The 25,003-nt window shown below is 37.2% G+C and overlaps 1 protein-coding gene across 1 annotated transcript; it reads left to right on the forward strand.

Annotated features, from left to right (window-relative positions):
• Positions 1 to 7,351: 7,351 nt before the first annotated feature.
• On the forward strand, positions 7,352 to 8,329 carry LOC100029259 (olfactory receptor 11G2-like). The gene has a single exon (XM_001379017.4). It carries the CDS (start codon positions 7,352 to 7,354, stop codon positions 8,327 to 8,329), a length of 978 nt encoding a protein of 325 aa, XP_001379054.4.
• Positions 8,330 to 25,003: the final 16,674 nt, after the last annotated feature.

Raw genomic sequence — 25,003 nt, forward strand, 5'->3', positions numbered from 1 at the left:
CAAACTGATCCCTCAAAGAGCTGTTTGCAGACTTGCCCTTACCAGGTTTTATTTATAATCCATTCCTCCCTCTTCTAGAAAACTTTTAGAGTTAGTTACACTGACTCCATCTCTCCACTCTTTCTTTGGGAGAAGAAATATTAAATAGAATGCTAGTTTGTCTCAGGTACTAGAAAGGATACTAGGTTTTATCTTCAGTAAACAGTAAGGAGGCAGAAGAAAAAAAGAGGGGCAAACATTACTTTGGAGTTCCCTACCCTGCCCCCAAGAAAGTAAGCAATGCAGCGCTTATAACAAAAATCATAATGAAGGAACAAATGTCTATGCCAAGCCTTGCTTGATCCATTAATATAAACATATAATACATAAACATGAATTTGTCAATACTGTGTATTGGCTCCAAGGCAGAAGAGTGGTAAGGACTAGACAATGGGGGTCAAGTGACTTGCCAAGGATCACACTGCTGGGAAGTGTCTGAGGTAAAATTTGAACCCAGGACCTCCTGTCTCTAGACCTGTTCTCAATCTCTAAGTACCATTGCTATTTGTTACAACTGAGAACACTATCCTATATTTATGAGCTTTGACCACAAAGCATGTGATATGGGAGAAAGATGCAACTGGCATCTTGCTGAAGCTTTCTTAATGCAACAACTATGCTGACCGAGTAAACTGAGAGTTCAGATCAGTTGCCTTAGTTGTCTGGACTCACTTCTTAGACACCATTTAGACTGAAACATGCATTTTGTTGTGGCTTTGGGGAACTAATTTTGAAGAGAGAATAAACATCAGGCTCAATCCTTCTCTGGATTGCAATGACCCTCTGGCTTCCTCAGACTATTTTGTCTGGTACCAAACCATCCAAGTTAAATATGTAGTATAAAATACATAAAAAGATTTGAGGAAAGGTCCAAATTCAAACAATTTTCATTTGATTTATAAAATAAAACAAGTTTTTCCCCCCCAAGTAGCTTGTTTATGTAGATGTGTCCCCAGGATCATTTAGCCTGCATCAAACAAACTGCTGCAATACCAACTAAAAACTAAAGGAAACTAACTGGCTGTTCTTCCTAATCACTATGAGTTGCATTTGAAGAAATCCAATTGGATGGACACTTTCTGCAGTCACAAGGAACAGAAGCAACTTGAATAAGGTGAGAAACAGTACATTCTCAAAAGCAATCTTACTTTGGGCCAAAATGGGTCAAAAGGACCAAATACCTTCCCTTTGTGAAATGTTATAACATTGCACAAAGGAAGGGTATTTGGAACCATGGCATTTAAAATGAGCACATCTTGAATTTTTCATATTTTCCGGGACCCAGCTAAATCCCATTCCCTAGCAACAACTTTTATTAGGGAGCAAGGTGGTAGACTGAGTAGAGTACTGAACTTGAAATCAGAAGGAACTCTATTCACATCCTGCCTGACCAACTTATTAGCTGTGTGATCGATTCTGGAGAGGTTCAACAATTAGCACAACACCGAGAATATAAGCAGTTAATAAATATGTATTTACTGACTTGATCTTTCTCAGACTTAGTTTCCTTATCTATAAAATGAGGATAATAATAACACCTGTCTCACAGGGTTATTATATGGATCAAAGGAGATAGATGGAGGAGGAGGAAAGAAGCATTCATTAGTGTGTGCTATGTACCCGGAACTGTGCTAATAAGTCCCTTACAAAAATCATCTCATTTGGTCATCACCACAACCAAGTGAGGAGATTCTATTATTATATGGTTGAACAAGCTGAAGCAAACAGAAGTTAAGTGACTTGTTCTGGATCCCACGGCTGGTATGTGTTTGAGCCTTGATTGGAACTAGATATAAAGTGCTTTTATTTTTGGAAACTTAAAGTGTTATATAATTGTTACTTATTTTATTTATTATTATTCAGAAATGAAGCTGGCAGGATTTCTATAACTTCATGTTTCAGTAACAAAATCCACAGAAACAACAAGATTCCACGATGCCCAGAGTTGAGTGTTTTTAATGCATAAAGAATTTCTATGGTTTATGTAGCAATAGTCACATCTTTCCCCCTTCAAAAGACAGAATAGGCATCCACACAATATCATTGAACTAAAAGAACTGTGTCAATTATTTAATGAAAGGCAATAGGGGATACAGGAAAGTGTGCCGTTTTACTGGGATATGCATTTTTGTTACAAGAGAGTTTGGAGGTAGATGGAGCAAAAGAATTAATAGGTAGTGACAGAATTTTTTTTGTAAAGAGTATCCATAAAGCATTGGAAAATTCAGGGGGAAAAGGTAGAGACAAATAATAAGCATTGTTGTTACTATCTTGTTAAAATTTTATAGAGATTTTTTAAAATTTTACAGAAGTTCATGTTTTCTTACAATCTTGATTATCTGAGGATATTAAATATTTCTTTGAGGATGATTATTAAGCTCATAATAAACAAATTTTAGAAGAGTACTAGCCTTAAAACCACTGGTCTCAAATCCAAACTCCAATACTTATTAGCTATATGATCATAGAAAAGTCATTTAACTTGTTCTGAGTTACCTGATCTGCAAAAATATTTAAATACCTACTTCACTGGACTCATGTGGGAAGTTACCTAAATCACTTCTTAAATGAAAACTACTTTTCACACAACACCACATAGCCACCCCCACCATCCTATTGTCTGAAGAGGCTCAGGGAAAATAGCACATTTGCACAATATTTAAAAGATATAGAGGTAGCTATCTTAACATGTGTATGTATGTGCATGTCTATATTGCATTGCATGTGTATATTTCTAAATTTCTATTTCAATATTTCTAGTTATTTGTATATAAAAAGCTAAGTTGCACAGTAGATCAGAGTACTGAGCCTAAAGTAAGAGGCACTTAATTCAAATCCAGTCTTAGATACTTACTAGCTGTATGGTGTGAACCTAGGCAAATCACTTAAACCTCTGCTTGCCTGAATTTCTTGATCTATAAATTAGATATAGTGACAGAATCTATTTCCCAAGGGTTGTTGGGAAGATCAAACAAGATAATATTTGGAGGGGCAGCTGGATTTCTCAGTGGTTTGGGAGCCAGGCCTAAAGACAGAAGGTCCCGGGTTCAAAACTGGCCTCAGACACTTCCCAGCTGTGTGACCCTGGGCAAGTCACTTAACCCCCATTGCCTGGCCCTTACCACTCTTTTTACAACTCTTCTGTCTTGGAATCAATATCCAAAATTGATTCCAAGATGGTAGGTAGGAGTTTAAAAATTATAATATTTGGAAAGCATAACAGTATCTGACATATATATGCTATATAAATGTTGGTTATTGTGCTTGCCATTGTTATATTTATTATATAATGAGAAGCAGGATTCAGATCTTCTGACATTTAGTACAATACTCATTCGATGCTGTTATTACATCCAGTCACAGATGTTACTTAGTTACTTTACTAGTGAAAGAAGCACTAAGAGACACTGGCACAGCCTCAGTGAACCATTGTCTCTCAAATCATCTTCTTCCACCAGAATTACATAGATACTTGGACTCATATGCTCTTTCCCCTTGACTGACTAGTTCTTAAAGATGTATTTAAGAATTTCAGCCTTCATTTTTTGACTATTGAAATGAAACAATTTCATTTCAATTCACCTTAAAGGGAAATATGTTTTATCAAATAATACATATACAATACATCACATTGCCTGCCTTCTTATACAGAAGGGAAGGGAGAAAGAGTGGGGGGATTTTTTAAAACTTTATTATTTTCCTATTGAAGAAGATGGTTTTGAAAAAAAAGTAGAGATAATGATAGTCCTATCAGAAAAAGAAAGAAAAGAACATTGATTGAATCATTTAAAAATGCAAATAAGAGAGCATAAGAAAACATAAAATCTGACCCAGTCAAGCAAGGCAGTGCTAGAATTACCATGTCAAATTTGAAATATGTATAATTTATTTAATAATTTATTATGCAATGTATTTTATATATGCTGTAAGTAATAGAAGATTCACAATCTCATATATGGTCCTCTTTTTCTGTCCTTTGTGGAAATGTTTACATTTACTAATAACTTTCAAACTGACATGAAGAAAAGAGAAAATTTAAAATAGTTACATATAAATATATATGTAGCAACATACATATATAAGAATATTTGTATATAGAGAACAAATTTCTCCCATCATTCATCTTCCCTAAAATACCCAAAAAAGGGAGACATCATAAGTTCAGGATGAATAAGGCATTTTCTCCAAAGAGAATGCCAAAATTATGCTAAGTAGTCCATTATTAGAGTAGCAAGCTATTCTGTTAAAGAGAACTATGCAAAACCCATATGTATTCACAAACACCTATCAGGATGCCTGAAATTCTCTCATTAAAAATTGTCATTAAATTCTTGGAATCTTTTCAATATTATATATCTAACTCACTATCAAAATTTAAGTGAGTGGGTAATATTATTTATTATCAAATGCCTTTGTTTAAAATAGAATTCCAAGCAGAAAAAAAACTAAAAAGCAGAAATTTTAAGAAATTTTAAGCAGAAATTAAACTGCTTATGATACACTTATCTGATCCACAGTGATGGAAGGAATGGCCACCTGACCATAGGTCCAGTGAAGTATTGAAATAATGAAGTCCCTTATACATATGAAATTGAATTTCTGAACTAGAGTATAATCTATTTCTATTCAATTTCATCTCAATTCACATAGTCTAGCTTTTCAGAATCTTTTTGGATTCTGACTCTATCATCCAGCATTTCTCACTCTTAAAATTTTGGGTAATCTTCAAGCCAGATTCAAAAGTATTGATAAAGATGCTATGCAGCCCAGGGCCAAGCACAAATCCTTGGAGAACTCATTGGAGGCCTCCTTACAAGTTGACATCAAATCATTAACAGCTTCTCTTTGAATCTAGGCAATAAACTAGCTCCAAACGCATCAAATTTTAATATTTTTTAGTCAATCTATTTACTACCAGAACAGCAAAGGTCTTGCTAAAGTAAACTTTTTTTATAGAATTCTCCTGCTTTCTTCATTTAATAAACCTCCATTCTTTTAAAATATGTTATTGAGACATCAAGAGATGATCCATCTCCCTATTCCTACTATTTAGAAAGAGAAGAGTTGCAGAAGAACTTCAAGCACCTAGTTGAAATGGCCAGTCAGGGTCTGGATTCCTCTATAACTACCCAGACACATTTCTATCCTTCTAGGAAGTCCCTGCATCTGCTGTGGCTTGACTTAGATTTGTGCCAACATACCCATGAGTGAATACTGATGAATATGAATATATATGTACACACACAAACATACACACAGGCACACCTACAAGTGTTTATTCATTCACAATCAATTGCATTATTCTTTTTTCAATCAGTCAGTAAACATTTATTAAGTACCTACAATTTGCTAGGCATTGTTCATAGCTGTTAGGGATACAAAGAGAAAAGGACAACAAACTAAAAGGCTTAACATACTATAGAAATGTTAGTTACTATTATTATTGTCTTATCTCATTTCAATAGAATCCAGATATTTTATTATTATTATCTTGTCATTTTTTCTAATGGGATACAACTTTTTATCATTATTATTGTTATTGTGTTGTTTTCATTTATCAGTGGGATTCACATATTTATTTGTTTTTTTCTTTGATTTGGATTACCTATATATAATTATGCATATATATGAAATAATTTACTTAATTTATTCAGTCCCTCTATCCTCCCCACATCATGGAAGGCATACTAAAGCAAAATATATAGATTATGCCTTTCATATTGCCATTTCTTGGTTCATTATCTAGAGATAAACAGTCACAATATTTAATTCCCCATGTGCTACAGCAAGCCCAAGGCCTGGGTCTGAGAAGGTCCTGAACAACAACTGCAACCTAAAATGGAACATTAGAAAAGCAGAAAATGGATGAAAATCAGAAATGGAGATTTCTTTTGCTAGAAAAGTACCTAATAACCATAATCTCTATTACTAGATTACAAGGGTCTCCAGAGAGTTATTTAACCTCTGACACAGATTCCTATACCTCAGCTTTGCTCAGCATTCCAATTTAGTCAGTTTGGTATGAATGTGGTTCTTTGGCTTTGTAGCAGCCCAGCCCATAGACATTATGGGGAAACAAGGAATGTGAGTGAGCACGTGGCCATTCTGTGCATGGCAATGAATTTTATTGCCAGCATGGCTGAAGTTTAGGCGAGAAACCTTGCTTTCCTTTGTCCCACTCACCTGAGGAGTATAACCCCACCTTCACCTTGTCATAGGTTGTATTATCCAATAGGAATACCCCAGGTAACTCATCCATATGTATTGAGGTATCATATAACTGTTCAATATATATTGAGCTGGCAAGACTATAAATAAACAAGCTCCACTAAGCTCCGCCCACTTGATCAGCATCCCCAGGTTTGGCAAGTAGCATCTTCTCCCCTGTCTCTCTCTCTTCTCTATCTTTCTCACTAAGGCCTGGTCTTTAGGCCAGGCCTGCCTTACTTCCTCTCTTTCTCCTAATGCTACCTAGCATTATCTACCTCCTGTAGTTTCTGATCTCCTTTCCATCTGAGCTAGCTTTATCCTCTGACCAGTGCGGTGTTAAATTGAGATCATTGGGTGGTTTCAGCCTGAATAATTACACTCAGTGGTCGGAGCTTAGCTGTGGCTCATACAAATAATATTTGTCTACTGACTCGGTTATTCACATCTCTAAAGTCGGCTCGTTCACGCCCTTCGCGGGATAAAAACTTCTACTCTATCTCTATCCTCTCTTTCCCCCCTTGCAGCCTCTCGCAGGCCGAGAGCAGCAGGCTTTGTGGACCGCTCCTTAGTCCCTGATACTATATTATTTTAGCTGAAATGACCTCTCAATTCAATCACATAGCCAACTGGAATGATTTGCTCAAAGAATTAACTAAGTTACTAAATCAACCAAATATTTACATGTTATGTTGATGACAAAGAAAATTCAGTAAAGGAGATGGTGATTCCAGCAGATTCCTAGATCTCCTCCATTGCTTCACTGTCTAAGGATGCTTCTTCAGAATGATAGCTACTTTGATGCTCAAAAATAAAGTACATTTCAAAGTCAAAACTGTCTCTTAGTACTAAGAGACATGAGTACATCTTCAAAAACAATTAAGCCAAAGAGAAAACTTATATAAGACATTCCAAGAAATGGATAGTAGGTTGAGAGAAGTAAAAGCTGTAATGTATTCCTATATTGTAATACACCAAAGAATCAAGGAATTATGTTTGTTCAGTGGTTCATTCTAGGCTCTTGTTCAAATTTTCAAAGACATTCCTCAATAACCAGTCCAACTATCAAGTAGTAATATTAATTTTTTGTGTAGTTTTCAGGCAGATGACTTTCTCCAACACCTACAACGGCTCTAAGAGCATTACTGGTTTCATCCTCTTAGGATTCACCTACACTGGAGAGATTCAGAAACTTCTCTTCATGCTACTCTTCACAATTTATATTCTGACCCTCTTGGGGAATGGATCTATCATTTGTGCTGTGTACTGTGATGAACGAATTCATACCCCCATGTATATACTACTGGCCAATTTCTCTTTCCTGGAGATCTGTTATGCCAGTACTACTGTCCCCAATATGTTGGTCAATTTCTTCTCTGAGACAAAAGTTATCTCCTTCTCTGGATGCTTCCTCCAGTTCTATTTCTTCTTTTCTTTAGGAGCAGTAGAATGTTTTTTTCTAGCTATCATGGCATTCGATCGGTATCTTGCCATCTGCCGGCCTCTACACTACCACACCATCATGACAAGACATCTCCGAACCAGCCTAATTGTCAGCTGTTGGATATTTGGCTTCCTTTGGTTCCCCATCCCCATTATCTTCATCTCCAAGCTGTCTTTTTGTGGCCCCAAGATTATTGATCACATTTTATGTGATCCATCCCCAATTTTAGTCCTCACCTGTACACCAGCTCCAATGATGGAATTTGCCTGTTCCTTCTTGAGTTCTATGATTCTGGTGATCCCCTTCTTCTTTATTATAGGGACCTATGCTCTGGTCCTGAAAGCTGTCCTGAAAATACCTTCAGGAAGAGGTCAGAGAAAGGCCTTCTCCACCTGTGGTTCACATCTTGTTGTAGTGTCCCTTTTCTATGGCTCTGCAATGGTGATATATATGAGGCCAAGATCTGGTCAGAAAACAGACACCCAGAAGGTTGTGACCCTGTTTTATTCTATGGTGACCCCATTCTTGAACCCTTTCATCTATAGTCTTAGGAATAAAGAAATGAAGGATGCCCTAAAGAAAGTGCTAGGCTATGAAAATGAAAGCCTCTGTAAAAGATATCTGTTGAGATCCAGTTAGACTTTTAACATCTTCTCAAAGTGAAGGCACAAGAATATATAGCATATTTAAGAAACTTGGTCATCCTATTACTCAGTCTCAATAATCCATGGAGTTCCACAGCTTTCCTCACACTGCTAATACATAAAAGTTTAAAACTTTCACTTATCAGTATCCTTTTAAAATTCAAATAAAGGAGAAATTTTCTCAACTACAGAGTTCCTTTAAAAAATATATTAAATATTCTATTCACTAATAAATAGAAGCAAAAGATAGATTTAGGAAATCATTCTTTTTTATTATCCTACCAGTCCCTCTGTTTCTAAAGCCAAAAAATGGAAGACATTCTATTTCACTGAATATTTCTGAAAAACAATCATAATGAATTAAATCTCTTATTTTTCAAAATGAATTTTTTGGTCATCATCTATCTCATTATCAATTTATAATTATAGTTTATTTAATAGCATAGATGTCAGAACTATAAAATAAATGCCAAGGGGAACCTCAGCCAAAGGTCATTATTAAATCCTGAGTCCCTCCTCAGTCTGAAGAGGAAAAAAGTCCTTATAGCATCATGACCAAAAGTACCAAAATCTGCCTTTCCCTAAGTACATAGACTAGATTAAGTCATCACTGTTTCTAGACTTGCCTATGTCTGTAATAACAACCCTGGTAACTTTCTCATGTGAAGTCATTTTCATAAACATTATCCTTTGGGAAAGTAATACACCCCAAAGAATGTTATAATGCTTAGCATTCTGCTTTCTATAAAGTCTTTCTCTTTGTCATAATAAATGGAGTTCATGGACATCATGCCTCCATATCTAATCCTTGCTTTTTTATCTCTTCATCTATCTGTAGATTTCTAGATCTACCTATCCACTATACTCTCTATATATATATTTCTCTAGAAACATTGTTACAACAACAATTCTCTGAGACCATATGTTAATTTTATCATTAAGCAAAAGCAAGCTGGAAGATAAAGAGAAAAAAAGCATGAGCCCTATGACCAGCCAGTTCTCTGTAGACAGGCTGAGCCATCCCCAAACCAGAACTCATGCCCTTCAAAATACTTGGTTCCAGGAGAAAGGGCCAATTTCCTGTTCACTCTGTCAATTTATGCTCTTTTTTTAATGTCCTTTCCCTAAACCTCTCTAATTGGAGGACTCAGATCTAACTGAGGACAAAAGGCAAGTATTCCAGGAGTAACCACATAGTATTTAGAATTCCTGAACAGAGCATGTGTTTCCCAATGTAGAAGCTATCTGACTAACTTAATGACCTAAGAGAATCCCAGTTTACAAATAAAACAAAGAACTTTTCTGTGCCTTCCCAGCTTTTACCGAATAAAATAGATGTAGGCAAAAGGAGAGATGACTCTATCTTTGGCCTCACGGAGATACAGTTGGAGCTTCATCCCTAAAATAAAATGTTTTTTAGCTTTAAAATCAAAAGATTATTTGGGTGAGACAAAAAGAGGTACAAATTAATATTAATGTTCCACATTGGTTTTGAGAAAGGAATACACTAACCTCCAAGTTAGGAGAGAAGCCCTGAGTATTTATCTGCTGGCCTGGGCCACTAACACATGTCTATGAATTTGTTTTCATGTGTTTATTCTTTCCTAGTCTTAGGTAAAGGAGTATTAAGCTGAACCCCAAACTTGTGAACTGCAAAATGTTGTGAGATAAAACAACCAATGGTCCAGGAGCTGATGTCTATGACAGATTTTGTAGACAGAGGAGCCTAATAACAGGCAAAGTGCTGTGACCAGTTTAACCCAGGGTAAAAATGGTTTGAAAGCAGGCAAGAGAGAGAGATGGAGACTATTGCATCACCTGTACCCCTTTTGAACATGAACTTAACAAAGTGAATGTTGTGTAGAAACTGCTTAAAGACTAAGTCCACTGTCCCCAGGGACTGAAGTGGTATAGGTTAGAGAAGACACAGTAGATGTTAGAGAAATGCTTTTTTAAATGTTCTTTTTATATCTTCCCAGTAATTACTGAAATGGTCATTTATATTAATTTTTTATAGAATACTGAGGCACCAATGACTAGAAGGAAAAGAAGGTACCAGAATGAGGGCTTGAGCAATGGAATTTGAAAGACCCACCTAACCCTAAAGGGATACTTAAGACCTTGAAGGAGAGATAAGGAGTGATGTGAGCTAGGAAAATCAAACTACAACCACCTGTCCTCAGACATCAATGGAGATAGCACAGAATTCTCAACTCAAGAGTCCTAGGAATAATGACATTGTTCTTGTTCCAGAAAAGCATCTTCCATCTTCAATCATCATTTAGGAAAACAAATGTGGAGATGAAATAGGGTGATTAATACTACATGTACTACAGTCCCTACTGTTCCCTCCTGGTTCTCCTTTCTCTCTGACCACCCCTCAGTCTCCTTAACTGGATCTTCATCCAGAGATCTTTACCACAGTAATAATGAGTATCCTCCCAAGACTCTGCTCAGGGTCTCCTCTTCTCCTCCTATACTTATATTAACTGTGGGAAAGCTGTGGAAAAGTCACCTAACCTCTATCTGTCTCAATTTCCTAGGTTATAAAATGGGAATAAGAATAGACCCTACATAACAGGGTTGTTGGAAGGATCAAATGAGATAATACATATAAACTGCTTAACATTGATCCTGGCATACAGTAGGTGTTTAATAACAGTAATTTTTTTTGCTTGTTTATCTGACCCAAGTCTCTCCATCCTCCAGTCCATTCTCTACTAAGCTACCAAAATGTTATTCCTAAAACACAAGTCTAACCTTGTCAATCCCAAAAATCAGCCTATTAATTAATTCCATTGGCTTTCTAAGATCAAATATAAAATTCTCTGTTTGGCTTTTAAGCTCACTATAACATTGCTCCTTTCCTATCTTTCCAACTTTCTTATACTTTACTTCCTTCTACATATTATGCAACTGAACTGTTATTTGCACAACAACATTGTATCTCTGAAACTGAGAGAGAGGGCATATGGTTTTCAGAGTCAGGCAAACCCAATTTGCCTAGAAAACTATACTATCACATATGCAATGCCATACATGAAAAAAGACACTATGAAAGTGTATTAAAGAAAGATAAAAGAGGAAAGTTTATACCCCGAGGGAAGTTTGGACTTTCAGTATGGAGAGGGGGAAAGAAAGGAGAACTCCCTTCTCAAAGCGGGGTTCAGGGGAGACAGCAGATGTAACAATTTGGCTCAGAGAGAGGTGAGGGGATTTGAAGACTTCCCCCCTTCTGCCTTCCCTCCTTAGCTAAAGTTGCTCTCTCAAATTTGCCTTTGTCCCTCTTGTCTCCCCTCCTCTACTCAAGACCAAAGGTTCTCTCCTTGATCTGTTCCCTCACACTCAGCTTGGGGAACAGATAACTTTTAATGTCAACTCAATCAGTTAATAATAAAGGAAATAACGGGCAGGGAAGAATGGGGAAAGGAATGTGGGAAAAGGGGGTCCCTGTCTCTATCTAAACCCTTTCCCCTTCCTTCTCAAATTTGGGGGGAATTCAGGCCTTGTCAGCCTGAGCTCCCTGAAAGAAAGTCAGGTTGATTCTCCCCTGGTCAACAGGAGCTGAGGTAAAGTCTACTCAGATTTCTCTTCAGAAGTCTCTTGAATTGGGAAATGTTGGGGGGAAAGATTTCCAGTCACCAGCAGGAAAAATAGGTAACCCTCAGGAGAAAGTCTTATTCCCAACTTCTCTCTTCAGTTTCTCAAGACCAAGAGACCCTCACTGTTCTCCCAGCCAGTCTTCTCCTCCTCTGGATTCCACCCCTGGAGCCCCTCCCCCATTGAGGTGATCAATTTCACATACTCTTCAGCCTGGCACTTTTTCTCTAGTGCCAACCTCTTTCGCAGGACCCAGAGTATGATAGACACAGTGAGATGATTTTGGCTTGCACCAGGAATATCATCATATGCAATAAGAGTGTCAAAAGTGCAAGATTTGTATGAAATTCAACCAAGGCATATTCAAAATCAAAGGTCTGGGAGGTTGACCACTAGCTTATATTCCATTTGAAATCATACAAATAGATTATATCACTATGCCAAGAGACAAAGAGTTTGGGTTTGGCCTTGTTATAGTAGACAGACTGACCAGATGACCAGAGGTTTTTCCTGCCAAGAAGAACAAAGCAACATTTGTAGTGAAGGTGCTATTAAAAGAGATCATACCTAGGTTTGGAATTCCTTCCAGGATGGATTCCAACTGAGGATCGCACTTCACAAAGTCCATATTAAAAGAGGTATATGAAAATCTGGAGATAAAGGCTAGTTTCCACATGCCATATCACCCATAGAGTTCAGGTCAAGTAGAGAGACTGAACAGAGAAATTAAACACTAATTGGCAAAATCTGTTCAGAGACTCACTTGAAATGGACTGAGATTTTGCTCATAGCACTATTCTATCTCAGAACACATCCAAGTGGAGATTTACATCTTTCTCCATTTGAGATGCGATATGGACATGCAATTTGGCAAGGAAGAACTTGCAAACCTACCTACATTTCAGTGCTAGGAGGAAATTCTACATTGGCATCTTACAATAAAGCTCTGCAAACCAGGATAAGAGAACTCCATGAAAAGAGTGTGTTTCAACAGACTACACCATTGCATTATTCATTGTTTGTTAGTTGTCTCTCCAACCGAGGATGACGATTGTCTTTGTGCGTTTTTGTGCACAAAGACACCTGTGCATGAAGATTTAAGTGGAAAAGTCAATGCACAGAGACAGTCCCACTCTCTCGGCGTTGGAAGCCTGGGTCCACTCCACAGTGTCTTGCTGCATCGCCATCTCAGCCATTGAACCTTCGTGTTGGTTTCTTCCGCCTGTTCTGCCGAAGCAGTCTTCACATGCTGGGTGAGCAAAGCCTTAGTTCACCAGGGGTCGACATCGACCCGATGGCTACCCTCACAAGGTTTAGCCGGCCTGTCAAAGCCTTTGCCTGGGGTGTGGCAGCTGCCGCATGCTAGCAGCTACTAGGAGCCACAAGTGAGAGCTGGGTGTCAGGTGAGGGTCAGTGGCTGGAGAGCTGCCCTAGAAGAGCACGACAAGCCCTCCATACCAGAGATATTACCCCTCCCTGAGCACCCCATACACCCCATTATTCATTACATAACATCAAACCAGGGGACAAAGTCTATGTGAGGAATTTTAATAAAAAAAAAAACACTACAGAAACAAAGTGGGTTGGTCCATTTGAAGTTCTACTAACTATTCCAAGTGCAAACAAGGTAGCAGAGAAAAATTCTTGGATCCATTGTTCACACAAAAAACTCAATAAGCCTTTCACCAGTAGTGAAATTCAAAGTGAAACTAAAATTGACAAAGAAAGTGCTGAGGACAAAAATCCACAAACATTAGAAATAGATCAGAAATAGATCACAATGAAACAAAAGTTCCAGAAACAGTTCCAGAAGAAGACTAGACCATCAGTCAAGTATAAGACTACAGTCAACATGTAACAAAGAAAATACCAGCCCAGAGGAAAAGATCAGAAGAAAAGCTACAAGACACAAGGTGTGAACCTTAAAAATTCTCAGACCCTACTTCATAAGGTTAGGATTGTAAACCTTAAAAAAATTCCCAGACCCTACTGCATAAGGTTGGGTTAAGACCATTCCCCATTGGGACCATTCCCCATTTGGGCAGTGAAGGTACTTAGATTAGAAATGTGAGAACTCTACTTAGATCAGGAATGTGAAGAACTCTACTTCACCATACTTAAGCATGCCTTAGGGGAAGATAAAGTTGTAAACTCTTTTCTGAACAATGAAAAGTACTTAAACCCATACTTATAGTGGGACAAAAGTTCTTAAGCTATGCCTATTTTAGGACTAATACAAAAGGGTGCTAAGTACCTATAAAGGTCAGGCAACTTGTGAACTTACAAGGAGCAAAGAGGTGAAAACTTACTCAGAGATTCTAGCCTATCAGGTGTGAATTACTCAAAAGATTAGTCTACTCAGGTGTGAACTAAGAATGGTCTGTCCTTTGAAAAAATGTCTACTGTGATTGGTAGATGTGAGAACTTAAGGGAGGAGACATAGGAGAAAATTCCCTTTAAATAGGAGCTCAGATTCATTCAGAGACATTCAGATTCAGGCATTAAGCTGGTGGAGTCAGCTGAGATGATGCTGGCCTGGTGTCACTAGAATCCTTGCTTGGACAGATCTTGTGGTGAGTGATTAAGGACTGACTGATCTTTCTCTTAAGGCTTAGGCCTGGGTTGGCCAGGGCTGCCCTGGGCCGGCCTATCCTTTTCTCATTATTCCCCTTTTCTCTCAATCTCTCCTTTTTCTTTAATTCCACTAATTTTAATCACTACAGTTTATGGCCTCAACTATTTTAATTATTACAGTTTATGGCTGACCATGATGTTGGTGAGAAAACCCGCAAAAAATTTCTGTGAAATCTCTTTCCTTTATCTCTTTGCTTTATTACTTGCTCTATCAGTCAGTTTTGTTTTCTTTTTTAACTTGGCTTCAAAATTACAGCTGCAAGAACAGGTGAGTAAAAAACCTTTTTGATTCTCCTTAAATTAAGCTGTTTTAGATCTTAGTTACAGGGCCCTAAAGTCCTGGCTAGAACTGTTTCTAAATCCTTTCCTTTAGAGAACAACTGCCTAAATTAAGAGTAAGACAAACCTGGGGAACGTTCTGGCCTTGTCCTTCTCCCCACGTGTTTACTTTAGAAATATGTGGTTACAGCCAGTTCACAACATACTTAACAACTGGCTATTCAGCTCCATGACCAACCTTATAAGATTTGCATTCTTTTTCTCTCTAAAATTTCTCATACCATGGGACTTATGTCAAAGTATAATTGACACAGTACTCCCCCTTGGGATTATGATTGTTACAGCAGTAATATTATATTTCCTTAAAAAACCCACTTCTCAGTCAAACCAACCAAGTGTTCCTTCTACTACTCAACAAAATGCAGAACAAAATACTCAGCTTGAACTTATAGAGGAAAGTAGGCTTTCTCAGATCAGAGAATTAAAAGGTATGAAATAACATTGTTAAATAGCGAAAACATTACCTTGAAACCTTGTATTACTCTTAACCCTACCACCTTGCTTCCAGATTTACCAACTTCAAGAGAACCATTACACAATTGTGAAACATTAGTGTCCATGGCAGAAAAGCCTCGAGATAATCTATTAGACACTCCCTTAGACAATGCAGATCTGATTGTATTTACCGATGGTTCCTCTTTTATGAGGGATGGCATACGCTACACTGGAGCTGCCATAGCCTCAAAATTTGCCACTGAGTGGTCAGCTTCATTACCTTCTAACATTAGCGCTCAAGGAGCAGAACTCATAGCTCTGAAGCACACTTGTATAATTGCCAAAGATAAAAAGGCAACAATTTATACGGATTCTAGATATGCTTTTGGCATTTGTCACTCAGTTGGAATGTTATGGCTCCAGAGAGGATTTTTTTAACATTATTTTATTTGGTCATTTCCAAACATTATTCACTGGAAACAAAGATCATTTTCTTTCCCTCCCCCCCACCACCACCTTTCCCTCTCCCATAGCTGATGCACGATTCCACTGGTTATCACATGTGTTCCTGTTTCTAACCCATTTCCATGTTGTTGGTATTTGCATTAGAGTGTTCATTTAGAGTCTCTCCTCAGTCCTATCACCTCCACCCCTGTAGTCAGGCAGTTGCTTTTCCTCGTTGTTTTTACTCCCACACTTTATCCTCTGCTTGTGGATAGTATTTTTTAGATCCCTGCAGATTGTTCAGGGACATTGCATTGACACTAATGGAGAAGTCCATTACCTTCAATTGTACCACAGTGTATCAGTCTCTGTGTATAATGTTCTCCTGGTTCTGCTCCTTTCACTCTGCATCACTTCTTGGAGGTTGTTCCAGTCTCCATGGAATTCCTCTACTTTATTATTCCTTTTAGCACAATAGTATTCCATCACCAACATATACCACAATTTGTTCAGCCATTCCCCAATTGATGGGCATCCCCTCGTTTTCCAATTTTTGGCCACCACAACGAGTGCAGCTATGAATATTCTTGTACAAGTCTTTTTCCTTATTATCTCTTTGGGGTACAAACCCAGCAGTGCTATAGCTGGATCAAAGGGCAGACAGTCTTTTATCACCCTTTGGGCATAGTTCCAAATTGCTCTCCAGAATTGTTGGATCAATTCACAACTCCACCAGCAATGAATTAGTGTCCCTACTTTGCCACATCCCCTCCACCATTCATTACTTTCCATAGCTGTCATGTTAGCCAATCTGCTAGGTGTGAGGTGATAACTCAGAGTTGTTTTGATTTGCATCTCTCTGATTATAAGAGATGTAGAGCACTTTTTCATGTGCTTATTAATAGTTTTGATTTCTTTGGCTGAGAACTGCCTGTTCATGTCCCTTACCCATTTATCAATTGAAGAATGGCTTGATTTTTTGTACAATTAATTTAGCTCTTTGTAAATTTGAGTAATTAAACCTTTGTCAGGGGTTTTTATAAAGATTGTTTCCCAATTTGTTGCTTCCCTTCTGATTTTAGTTACATTGGTTTTGTTTGTACAAAAACTTTTTAATTTGATGTATTCCAGATTATTTATTTTGCATTTTGTAACTCTTTCTAAGTCTTGCTTGGTTTTCCAGAGAGGATTTTTAACCTCAGCTGGAAAATCTATAGCTAATGCAGAAATTATTAATGAAGTTCTTTCTGCTCTACAGCTGCCTGAAGCCTTAGCTGTAGTTCATTGTTCTGCCCATACAGGTGGCACTGACCCTGTCTCTAGTGGAAATGATTGAGCAGATGCTACTGCAAAGCTAGCAGCCATAGAAGGACCTGAATTAATTTTAACATTAACAACCACTGATTATTTAAATTTATCACTTTCATATAATGAAAAGGAAGTGGAAAAATGGAAACAAAAATTTAAAGCAAAACAGATTAATGGAGTATGGGTGTCATCTGAAGGAAAACCCCTGCTCCCTAGAAGTTTCTATCACCAGATTTTCCAATCTATTCATAAAAATGGTCATTTTGGCACCCAGGGCATCGTGGACTCTGTTAAGAGAGTATGGATAGTCCCTGGTATAACTACTATAGCCTCTAAAGTGTGTTCAGCCTGCTCTACATGTCAAGCATATAACCAATATGCATTTCGTGGAAAAGCCTTTGGTGGACATCCTGTGGCTTACACACCTTTTGAACATCTACAGATAGATTTCATAACAATGCCAAAGGCTGGACGTTATAAATTTTGTCTAGTCATTGTTGATTAACTAACCAGATGGCTGGAAGCATTTCCTGAGACCCAAGCCACAGCAGATTTTGTTGCTAAGATACTTTTAAAAGAAATTATTCCTCGTTTTGGACTACCATCACATATTGATTCAGATAGAAGAAGTCATTTTACTGATTCTGTCCTAAATCAGAGATATTCTTGCTTGGGGATAACTCCCAAATTCCATGTTCCATATCATCCCCAGAGCTCAGGCCAAGTGGAGAGGATGAACAAAGAACTTAAAACTATGATTAGAAAATTATGCACTGAGACACATTTTAAATACCCTGAAATTCTCCCTATGGCCCTATTTTATCTCAGAAGCAGGCCTAGAGGAGACTTACGTATCTCACCATTTGAAATGCTTTTTGGACATCTGCCTATACAGGCTAAACCTTTTTCCCCTGCATATACATCACTATTAGGGGGAGATACTTCTATTGCTTCCTATATACAGGAGTTACAGCACAAACTATGTGAACTTCATGAATCCGGAGTTGCAGTACAAGTCGGATCACTAGATTTTTCTCTTCATGACCTGAACCCAGGAGACAAAGTGTATATTAAGAATTTCAAGTGTTTTGGAGCAACTCAGACTTCATGGGAAGGACCATTCCAAATATTGTTAACTACTCCAACATCTATAAAGGTCAGAGAGAAGGACTCTTAGATTCATTGCTCACATGTGAAGAAAGCATCTTCTGCTGAGACTGATTGACTCTATCCTATCATATATGTTGGAGATAATAATCCATAGACAAATGGATGCTGTTTTTCAAAGAACACATTGAATTACTGATTTTTTCCTTAATTTTTATTATTGCTTTTATTTTCTTTTGATTAGAATAATTGATTTTTCTCATTTCTTGTACTAAAGGTACATATTATTAATATTTTTTGCAGTAATACAAGTTTAATACATATATAAATTCTTGCTATAATATCAATGCATACCCAAAAAGCTTTAAACTATGGGAACCTGCCATTTATTGATAAAAGTTTATGAGACTGTGATTAATGTTTATGTATGATTCCAGAAAAAGGGATAAAAAATAAGGAGCACAGACTTAATCTGAAAAGTGCCAAAAAGAGCACACAGGAAATACTAATGTGAGACTCGAGTTTGCAATGTTTGACATATGTTAAGTCATAGGACTTCCTTGTATCTACACTCTTTGAGAAGTACTCATACAAGTACAAAATTTTACTATTATGCTGGCTCCCTTTATCCCTGAGAATGTCAAAATTCAGATGAGGGAATGACGTTTCCCTATCAAAATAGAATTCTAGTTTCTTTTTCTTCTTATGGCATGGCAACTTCCTGTAGTCTTGGCGGAAAATGGATAAATGAAATATTACTGCATTCTGTCCTAAAGCCTTGTGAGATAGAAATTACTTTAAATTGGACCTATACAAGAACCTATTTTGAATTTTGTTTCCCTTATGTTTTTGATTGTGCTTTTTTATTCTTTTGATAATTGACTCATACACCCCCATAACTTAACATTGCATTCTGAGCTGAACTGGATGTTTTTTAATAAATACTTCAGGGGGGATTGTATTTTAATTTAAAATCCAAGAATTTTTATTTTTTGTTTGAGATTGTATTTTTATGAAAATTCAAGATTTTGATTTTGTTTGAGAAAAGATCTTCAAGAAAGAAGCTTGAAACTCCTAAATCCAGAGAAAATCCAGAGAATGAATTGTTGCAGAAAGATGCTGGAAAATCTACACTTCATTAAGAAGATCAAGAATGAACTTTGGATATGGTTGATTGAACTGAAATTTGATTGAACATTTATTGTAAATGTATACATTTATGCCAAAAGGGACTGACCCTAATTTGGCTTTCTGTCAATGCGCCTAGCAAAACTCCTTTCTTTTTCTATTTCCTCCCTCACTACTCTAATTTCCTCTTAGAAAATTGAATGTTGTGTATATCTGTAGTTAGAAGTGCGTTTAGGATTTCAAGATGATTAAGTCAAATGATCAATGGGGAGACTAGTTAGTCTCCCAATGATCATTCAGGTGGGATTGTGAACCTTAAAAATTCTCAGACCCTACTTCATAAGGTTAGGATTGTAAACCTTAAAAAAATTCCCAGACCCTACTGCATAAGGTTGGGTTAAGACCATTCCCCATTGGGACCATTCCCCATTTGGGCAGTGAAGGTACTTAGATTAGAAATGTGAGAACTCTACTTAGATCAGGAATGTGAAGAACTCTACTTCACCATACTTAAGCATGCCTTAGGGGAAGATAAAGTTGTAAACTCTTTTCTGAACAATGAAAAGTACTTAAACCCATACTTATAGTGGGACAAAAGTTCTTAAGCTATGCCTATTTTAGGACTAATACAAAAGGGTGCTAAGTACCTATAAAGGTCAGGCAACTTGTGAACTTACAAGGAGCAAAGAGGTGAAAACTTACTCAGAGATTCTAGCCTATCAGGTGTGAATTACTCAAAAGATTAGTCTACTCAGGTGTGAACTAAGAATGGTCTGTCCTTTGAAAAATGTCTACTGTGATTGGTAGATGTGAGAACTTAAGGGAGGAGACATAGGAGAAAATTCCCTTTAAATAGGAGCTCAGATTCATTCAGAGACATTCAGATTCAGGCATTAAGCTGGTGGAGTCAGCTGAGATGAAGCTGGCCTGGTGTCACTAGAATCTTTGCTTGGACAGATTTTGTGGTGGTGAGTGATTAAGGACTGACTGATCTTTCTCTTAAGGCTTAGGCCTGGTTGGCCAGGGCTGCCTGGGCCAGCCTATCCTTTTCTCATTATTTCCCTTTTCTCTCTTTCTCTCTTTCTTTAATTCCTCATTGTATTAATTAATTAAAATCTCTATAAAACCCAGTTGACTTGGGTATATTTCATAATTGGGAATTTTTCCCTGGTGACCACCTTATATATTGATTTAAAAACAAGACACTGTAGTGAAAACATATTTTCTGAGGTCACAATTTACTCATCCACTATTATATGTACTACAATTTATGTCTTCCACTATTTTAATTATTACAGAGGGAAACAATTTTTGAAAAGCTGACATGGACAGCAAAGAGATTGATCTTTGTAAATACTTGTAAATAAGAAATGGACAGAAAATAACTGAGATTTACATAAGAATAGTGTGGCATAGATCACTAACACATATTTCACATATTAGGGAACATGTAACATACACATAACTTGCAAGAAATGAAGAGAACCATCAGGCAACTTGTAAGAAGGGATTCCAAAAAGGAAGATGTATCTCATGTAACCTTACGTAAAAGACACAAACACAGTTCAAAACTGATTGATTTTTTTTACCTCGTGTAGATAAAGGAGAGTCTATGATTGCAATAATGCAAAATGTGTAAATAAATAGCTAGATGCATAAGGTCTAAATCAGAGAGAAAAAACAATAAATTTTTCTCTATGATTGACATCAGGAAATAGGGAATTACATAATAGTCATATATTTGTACTTGTAATATGGGTTTGTAATTATAGCTATAGGGTCTGTATATATTGTGCCACACTGTGTAGATAGATTGTTAAGTAGAAGCTTGTATAAAATAGATAGGAAAAATTAGTATAACAGTGTAACAGTTTAGCAGTAAGCTTAATAGTTGGTATACACATTAGACTAGATTAGTACATTGGTTAAGAATAGAATTTAAACTACAGTACCAGAACAGTTTACTTTGAAGGAGTTCCTTGTAACAGCATTAGCTGGAAATTGTGTTAATGGAAGAATTTATAGTTAAGATAGTTTTGAATGTTGATAAGCATAGATAGAGAATTGTTGAATTAGTCTAGAATGGAAAGATAGGAATACTAATAGTAAGTTTATTGATTTTTGATTTGCATGATCTTGTGTTGCAACATTTGCTTTTCCTTTCTGTATTTATTTTGTAAACCCCAATATTCCTAGAAAATGTCTTAGTTCAGGTATAGTTAGTTAGGAACCTAGCATAGCATAGTGTAAGAAAGGGTTTTTTTTATTATTGGGGGGGGGGATAGATTAGGAAATAGTATAAGTTAACTCAGTGGTAAGTATAAATATTCATGACAACAACCTTGGAAACATTGAATCATGAAAGGGGGTGAATTTAAGAGGAGATTGTAACACATAGTGGAAATGGAACACTGCAAGAAGCATGAGTGACAGACAGGAGCGTTGGAATGTTGGAAAGAGGGAGCTTCTGAGAAAATTACCAACAGGCAAGAGGCTCAGTTCTGAGCCTTGGACTAGAAGCAAGTTCTTTCCTGATCTCAGGATTTGAATCCCACCATTTTCCCTAAGGATTTCCCAATTGAACTCAATGTCCATATTGTTTATGAACTGATACTGATCTCTGCCATATCAAGATCTGGGTGAACTGACTGGACATTTCAACTTTGTCCAAGAGGGCGGGTTGAGTCAGTCCTGAAGACAGAAACATCTTCCTCTGTGTCAGCTATATCTTAGACATATTATTACTTTAACATTATTTCAGGATAGCCAGCATAAAAGAATAAGAATAGATAAGGTTTCCAGACTAGTCCCAGCTATTGGCAAAAGCCAGAGGACTCACTTTCAGTCTGGGTATTTAGCATATGGACTCCTGTTTGACCACTTACCTAAACCCATCATAATTATCTCATCCTAAATAAAAGGTGTTTGTTTATTCAATAGCAGTCAGGTCTTTTGAGAGAAGAAAGGTTGGAGGGTGGAGATTTGGTCCAGGAGGGAGATCTCTATTAGAGTCAGGTAATGCAAAGCCCTGATTCAGACACTGATCTCCCTCCAGCAAGGGTTTTGTTGTTGTTGTTGTTGTTGTTGTTGTTGTTGGGGGGTTTTTTGCCAGAAATGTCTCCCAGGAAGATTAAGTTTCACAAAAATTTCCTAATCACCCTTTATTCTCCATTCCTGTGGTATGCCCTATTCTGGTAAAGTCCTCTGCTTTACTTGTGTCATCTTAATTGAAAAGGACAGAGGGCACCCATTGGATCTCTGTGTGAAAAGGGAGTTAATACCTTGGGGTTTAGATCAGCAACACAATTTGACCTATCTTTAATCCATCAATCCATCAAAAGGGATTCTCCTCATTTCCCTTTGAACAAAACTTTGCATTGGCTGGCCCCAGTGCCTGGAATGCTCTCCTTCCTCACCTTCACCTACTGGCTTCTCTGTTGTCCTTAAAGACTCAATTCACATCTCACACCCTATACCATAATAAGGTCTAAATGGGTATATGATTTAGACATAAAGGATGATACTATGGATAAATTAAGGAAATATAGAATAGTTTGCCTGTCAGATCTGTGGAGAAAGGAAGATTTATGACCAAACAATAGAGAAGAGAACATTACAAGATATAAATAATTTTCACTACATAAAATTTAAAAGATTTTGTACAAACAAAACCAATGTAACCAAGATGAGAAGTGAAACAACAAACTGGAAGGGAAATTTTGACATATTTCTCTGATAAAGGTCTCTTTTCTCAAATATTGAGAGAACTAAGTCAAATTTATGAGAATACATGCCATTCCCCAAATGACAAGTGGCTGAAGTATATGAACAGTCTTCAGATTAAGAAATCAAAGTTATGAATAATCATATGAAAAACTGTTCTATATCACTCTTCATTAGAGAAATGCAAATTAAAACAACTCTGTGGCACTACCTCACACCTATCATATTGGCCAGTAAAGTGATAAATGTTGGAGGCAAAATGGCAAAATTGGGACACTAATATATAGTTGGTGGAGTTGTGAACTGATCCAATCATTCTGGAGGGTAATTTAGAACTATGTCCAAAGGACTTTAGACAATGCATGCCCTTTGATCCAATAATACCATTACTAGGTCTATATAAGAAAGAGATTTAAAAAAGGAAAAGGGTATATTTCAACAGAAAATAGTTATAGCAGCTCTTTTTGTGGTGGCAAAGAATTGGAAATTGAAGGGATGTCCATGAACTGGAGAATAACTGAACAAATTGTCATATACAATTATGATGGAATACCATTCTGCTGGAAGAAATTATGAACAGGATGATTCTGGAAATAACTTGAAAGACCTACATGAAAACTGATGCAGAATGAAATAAACCAAAGCATGAGAAATAGTATATAGCAACAGCAATATTGTGGAATGATCAGTTGTTAAAGACTTAGCTATTCTCAGTTATGCAATAATCCAGGACAATTCTGAGGGACTTACAACAAAGAATGCTGTCCACCTCCAGAGAAAGAACTGGAAGAGTTGGAATGCAGATCAAATCATATAATTTTTCACTTTAGATTCTTTGGGGTTTTAGTTTGGGGTTTTGGTTTTATATGAGTATTCTCTTACAAAAATGAACAATATGGAAATGTGTTTTTCATCATATTACATGTATAACCCTGATCAAATTGCTTACCAGCTTAGGGAAGGGGAAGGGAAGGGAGAGAGAAAGTCTATTTGGACAATAACTTCAAAAAACTATGTGGAAAATTATTGCATTTAATTGGTAAGATAAAATATCTTTACCAAAAAATACTATTCAAATCCCACCTTCAGCAAAAGAACTTCCCTGGTCCCCTTTCTCCCAACCTTTACTATATTTTGTATATATAAGATAAATTAGATAAATATATACACATTGTTATGATGATAACAGAGATTGGAGAAGGAAAAAGGAAGGAGAGATGGTGAGGAGGGGAGAGAGATGACCGAAGCTGGGAGAAAGTCTGTATAGCTCTCTCACACCCTCACTCCTAAAACATACAAGAGGGGTATCCCTGTGAAGATGTTATGACAGAGAAGGACAGGGGCCATGTCCCATTAGGTAGACTTCTATGGGTTAAGGTGTAGACTTTTCCCCAGGACTTTGCTGCTGCCTGGGACCTAAGAAGCCTCCTCTGAAAACAGTCCTGTCAGGCAAGCTGAATGGCTTTTGCTCTGGATTTTTGCTTTACCAAAGCTGAATAGACAGCCTACCCCAGTTCCCTCTTTCTCTCCTTTTAATTTTCTTCCTTAACTTCTATGACAACTTCGATCTAACTGCATTGTACTCAGAAAAGGGATGATTTATTTAATCAGGAAACAAGGGAGGGTTGGATCAGAGGGATCAGGAAACCCTACAGGACTACCGAAGCAGTTTATCTCTTCTTGGTTCAGCTGAGCCAAATGGCTCAGGCTTCAGCATTGCTTTCTTTTCTCCTTTCTCTATAATCTCTCCACTAGCCTACACTAAAACTGGTCACTAGAGTCCTTCTTGGGAAGGCACAGGTCAGGACAGGTCTTCAGGGGTGACCCCCATGAGGTCTTGGGGTTCAACGTCCCTCAACAGCTATTGATGGAATCTCTGCTTCTTTCTTCGATGATTCAGTGATGTCAGGGATCTTTGTCTTCCAGGGGACAGGAAAATTGAGGCAAGTCT

This window comes from Monodelphis domestica, chromosome 1 (genome assembly GCF_027887165.1).
Source record: "Monodelphis domestica isolate mMonDom1 chromosome 1, mMonDom1.pri, whole genome shotgun sequence".
Classification (NCBI taxonomy): Eukaryota; Metazoa; Chordata; class Mammalia; order Didelphimorphia; family Didelphidae; genus Monodelphis; species Monodelphis domestica.

Excerpts from the sequence above, each read along its gene's own strand:
- LOC100029259 (XM_001379017.4), top strand. The coding sequence starts at position 7,352 with ATGACTTTCTCCAACACCTACAACGGCTCTAAGAGCATTACTGGTTTC.